The sequence below is a fragment of the Scomber scombrus genome, chromosome 23 (assembly GCF_963691925.1).
Source record: "Scomber scombrus chromosome 23, fScoSco1.1, whole genome shotgun sequence".
NCBI lineage: Eukaryota > Metazoa > Chordata > Actinopteri > Scombriformes > Scombridae > Scomber > Scomber scombrus.
Window position 1 is genome coordinate 2050335 of NC_084992.1, and position 5116 is coordinate 2055450.

The following is a 5116-nucleotide window of genomic DNA, read 5'->3' on the forward strand; positions in this document are numbered from 1 at the left end:
ATAATAAAGTTTATCTGATCTTATCTTATCTCATAAAGGCGACAAAATACCAACATTTAGTTTCAGTAAGTTAACAATGACCTGAACATTTGGTTGTGACAGTGTTTGACCACCTTAACAGACAAATCAACCTGCAATAAGTCATTTCAAGGAGGGGGAGGGGTGGCGCGATTGGTCTAATAAGCAGCAACACAGAGCTGGAAAGTTGGCACGTCTGGCCTTAAGCTTCCCGGTGTCTATACATTAACCGAGTGGGTTTTCTCTCAATAAACAAGCAGAATAGATTTAATAATGAAGCTCTCTTCTGCTTATTATATATAAAAAAGAATATACCACTACTACTACTAATAATAATAATAATAATAATAATATTAATAATACATTAAACAAGCCAGCTGTCATTTGTATAATTCAACAATAACAACAATCATAATAATAATAATACATTTATTTTATTGAGCGATTTTAACAAAACTCAAAGATGCTTTACAGAATCAAAGACAAAACCATACAGAATAAATGAAAACACAATCAATAAAAGCAATGTCGAGAAGAAGAAACAAAAACAGAAAAACAAAACTAATATAAAAGAAAACAACAAAATAATCAAAACATTAAAAGTGGATTTAAAACGTCTTTAGAAGAGATCAGGTCAGTACAATCGTTTTGATAAAAACAGCTGAAAATGGCGGAAGGTACCAAAAACATAACAGAATATACAAAAACACAACCTTAAGGTACTAAGCAGGAATGGAAGTAATGGGTACACAAGACTAAGCCTTTTGATTTGGTTTCAGTTTCTCCACAGATCAGTTCAGTGTCTCTCAGGTAATCCGGGGCTCTAGACATCGGGACGATAGATTCTAACTTTAATGTTGATTTTCAATGTGCTTCTCTCTCCTATTCTTCCTCTCTCTCCTTTCCTTCCTCTCTTCTCTCTCTCTCCTCTCCTTCCTCTCTTCTCTCTCTCTCCCATTCTTCCTCTCTCTCCTCTCCTTCCTCTCTTCTCTCCCATTCTTCCTCTCTCTCCTCTCCTTCCTCTCTTCTCTCTCTCTCCTATTCTTCCTCTCTCTCCTCTCCTTCCTCTCTTCTCTCTCTCCTCTCCTTCCTCTCTCTCCTCTCCTTCCTCTCTTCTCTCTCTCCTATTCTTCCTCTCTCTCTCTCTCTCTCTCTCTCCTCTCCTTCCTCTCTTCTCTCTCTCTCCTCTCCTTCCTCTCTCTCCTCTCTACCCCAACCAGTCGAGGCAGATGTTCTCCCACTTTGAGCCTGGTTCTGGTTCTGAGGTTTCTTCCTGTTAAAAGGGAGTTTTTTTCTCTCCATTGTCACCAAGTGCTGCTCATGTGTGAATGTTGGGTCTCTTTAAAATTAAAACCTGAAGAGTTCGGTTTAGACTCTATGTGTAAAGTGCCTTGAGATGACTTTGTTGTGATTTGGCGCTATACAAATAAAGATTGATTGATTGATTGATTTTCTTGGTTGGTTAAATAACTTGGTTGGAGTTATGTAATTGATAGTAACTAAACAGTTTGGTTGGGGAACCTGAAGACATGTTGCACAGCTTAACGTTTAATCCCACAGCGGGTTTAGACGTCTCAGGAATCTCTGATGATCTATTCAGTAACCATTGGCTCTGGTTCTTCTGGCTCAACTTTTACATCCTCTTTCAGGTGTGGGTTTCCCTCTGCTTCCTCCTTAACTCTCTTCAACAGTTCATCATCTCCACTTTTCTTAATCTTGGTCAGTAATCTTTTAAATATAGTAAGCAGGGGTTGGGCGTACTCTATTACACTATTTTCATTTTTTAACCCATAGGTATATCCTGCTGTGTGCAAACCAAACACTCTACAATGAGCATCAAACACCGGGGAGCCAGAAGAGCCGTGATACATGAACGTGTTGTAGGTCACTACATCATCTGCTTTATTTCCACCCATCAAGATGTTTTTAATGCCTTGATTTGTGATCACTTTACTGATTGAGTGGAGTATTAATGGGAAGTTCCTGTTTGGCTCTAAATTATCATCGATGGCCTTTCCTCTGTTCTCTTTCTCAATGATGCATGTGGGATCTATTTGTTTAACTTCTCCTGCTGGGTGGCCAATAATACAGGCTTCACCGTTCTGAGGCACAGGACCAAATTTCTTCAGGAGCCCTGGTGGCACCTTTACTGTCCCTGTACTTTGGTTGGGTTTCCCGCCCTCAGGGTTGAGCTCAAGTACAGCATAATCTAGTTCAGCATCACTGAAGTCAATGAGGGTTTTCTTAACAGTAAAGCAGTCATAATTCATGTGAGGCTCAGGATCATCATAGTTAAACAAAGCAAACACATTTAAACCCTCCAGCAGATCTTCTCCTTCAACACAATCTTTGAATAAATGTGCGTTAGTCAGGATCCAGTTATCAAACAGTACGAAGCCTGTGCCCTCACGAACATTCTCAACAACAACTTTACAGACTGACTTGCCCAGTTCCAGCAGTTTTTTGACTCTGTGAACTTCACTAAAAGACTTTTGGATCTTTCCAAAGTTTTCCCTCCTCAGATTCACTGCTTCCTCATAAGAATCACCTGGGAATCGACTCTCCATTAATTTTTTCAGATCTGGAAACTGCTGACGCAGTTTTTCATAAATCTCCTCAGTGTTCACATTGCTGTCACTTTTATCCAGAAATGTTTTCACACTGGTTCCTCTCTGCTTTGCTACTTCTACGACTTTTGAGACTGGTACTGAGTCAGTCTTGCGTTGTGAGCTATTTGATGCACATGGCACTTCCTGCTGTTTTTTATCTTTTGCCTTTGTATTCTTGTTCAGTGGAAGACATATCTTAAATCTTTTTGTATCTAGGTTGTCAACCTTTTGCGTATGCTCGGTAAGGCGCTTTGGATTCTTATTGTCAGACAGAGTAAATTCACTGAGGTCATCAATGAATCGACCGTCTCTTTTCAGACAATTTTCCACAGTCATCCCTTTCTCTCCGTAGACACACAGATACTTCAACTGTTTCATTGCTGTGCTTCTAAAAAGCTTTTTTGATTTGGCGTTTCGTCCTCCCACTGTATCAATGTAGAACACAGAGTATCTGCTTTGTGGTTGCACTATTTCAGAGGGTTTGTTTAGGACCTCTACAACCGTTTCTGGTTTAGATGATATGATAAGTAAAGCCCCATCCTCTAGGCAAGAACAAGGAAAATGTGTTGCAACAGCGTATTCCCCGTCTGCCTCACCGAGCTGAATTACAATGTTTTCATCAGTACACTTCAGTTCATTGTATTTTTTACTTGATTTTATTGCCTCCAGCACCGTGCGAGGCTGATCACAGTGAATGGTGTACTCTTCAGGGTCACTGGCATTGAATTTCACTTTTAACTCATGTGAATGTCCATCCTGCAGAAAATCAGAATGAGAAAAATTAAAGTTAGATGTCCTTGTTGATAAAAATGCAATTTTCATTGTACTTACAGTGTCCACTCACCATACAGTCCCCATCATCTTCTCTCTTCACTCTTACTTGACTGCATGTAACCATTGTCTGCAAAATAAACAGATTTAGATTTACTTTTTTTTAAACTTTTGAATGAAAGTGACTATCTCAGATGGTAGTTGATTGGTTGACCAACAGGGATTATAACAGAACTTGAAGAATCCCTACATAGTGAAAGTAGCTTCATTATTAACTGCACATTAAACTAAGGCAAACTAGTACAAACGATTTGAGGTTTGTACTGTACTTTACCTTGGGTTCGTCATGGTGTTTCCCTGCCATGTTTGGAGATGGCGGGTAGATGCTGGTTAGATACCAATAGCAAATAGCTTTGCCCTGTAAAGGACATACACACACGTTTTTTAAATATTTCACCACCCCCAAATTTTTGTTGGACATGTGGTCTCAGAGCATACGATTAAGACCAAAATGTATTAAAAGCAGAAAATCACATAAAGTCAAAAATGTAAGAAATACGGAAGTCTACAGCCATGGCTGTAATATAAATATGCTGTAATATAAATATGTCAATGTTTGCATGCATTACAAAATTACCACCCAAACGGAACTATGTCAGCTAAGTTGGCACTATGTCACGTTTTTGCAAAGCTGCAATATTGGAAGATGCTCTTGAAACATCTCTATACTTCTGAGACGGATAGTGGTAAAAGCTTTGGCACACCCGAAAAGTGAAAAGTACTTTTTATTACTTAACTCTTGCAGTGTCAAGACATATAAGGTAGTTTTAATGTGTCTGGGATTTGAGATCTAGGATTTTTTTCACCTGGAGCTGAGACGTGGAGTCATCTCTGAGTCAAAAACCATATTGCCATACAAAAAAAATTCATCCACATAAGGGGATCCTTCCACCCTAACACCATTTTCTTTCAGACACATTCTGCAAAGACCTACCTATACTAGGGCTGTAACGGCACACAAAGTTCACAGTTTGGTACATTAACTGTACAGCAGAAAAAGTAGTAATAGAAACTTTTGTGTCTTTTATACTGAAAATTGAACATACTGAACATCTGTAACAGCTGACGTGAGCAGGGACTCAAAAGTGTGCTCGGTAGTAAGCAGAAAACAGTCCTTTAAGTAAGCCAAAGTCAGTACACAAATGATCAGTCAGCGGAAGCAAAGGTACAGAAACGGCAGGCAAAAAGGCAGGGTCAAAGGGTAGCAAGACTCACAAGGAAAATACTAGAAAGGCTGGGAGGCTGTCACTGGGGAACAGACGGACTGGCACAGAGGAGAGGAAAACAAACAGACTGTATACTCTACAGGGAGGGGAGACAATAAGAGAAAGGTGCAACACATTAGGGCGGGCCAGTAATCACACAGGCGGGAAACACATCAGGACAGCAAGTGAAACGAGACAAATAAAACCGGTAACATAAGAAACACTATGGGGAAACAAAAAGTGACTTAACTAACACAGCGAGGTGTGACAGTGGCTCATTGGCCCAAACAACTATTACTGACACAGTGGCAAAAGAAAACAACCTTTTTGTTCCTTGCAAAGAATCAGGACATCTGCTGGCAGCTGTTTTAAGCTGATTTATGGTCTTACTGTATGTAACATGCTGCTTACACACTGATACTTCACTATTAATAATCTAATGATGTCATACAT

General features: G+C 39.6%; 1 protein-coding gene across 1 annotated transcript; it reads right to left on the reverse strand.

Moving 5' to 3' along the window:
* Positions 1-1584: 1584 nt before the first annotated feature.
* LOC134006287 (serine protease FAM111A-like) lies at positions 1585-3485 on the reverse strand. Its single transcript, XM_062445373.1, has 2 exons — positions 3477-3485; positions 1585-3383 (listed from the first exon to the last, which is right to left on the reverse strand). Exons 1-2 carry the CDS (start codon positions 3483-3485, stop codon positions 1611-1613), a joined length of 1782 nt encoding a protein of 593 aa, XP_062301357.1. The 3' UTR covers positions 1585-1610.
* Between the last annotated feature and the right edge of the window lie 1631 nt (positions 3486-5116).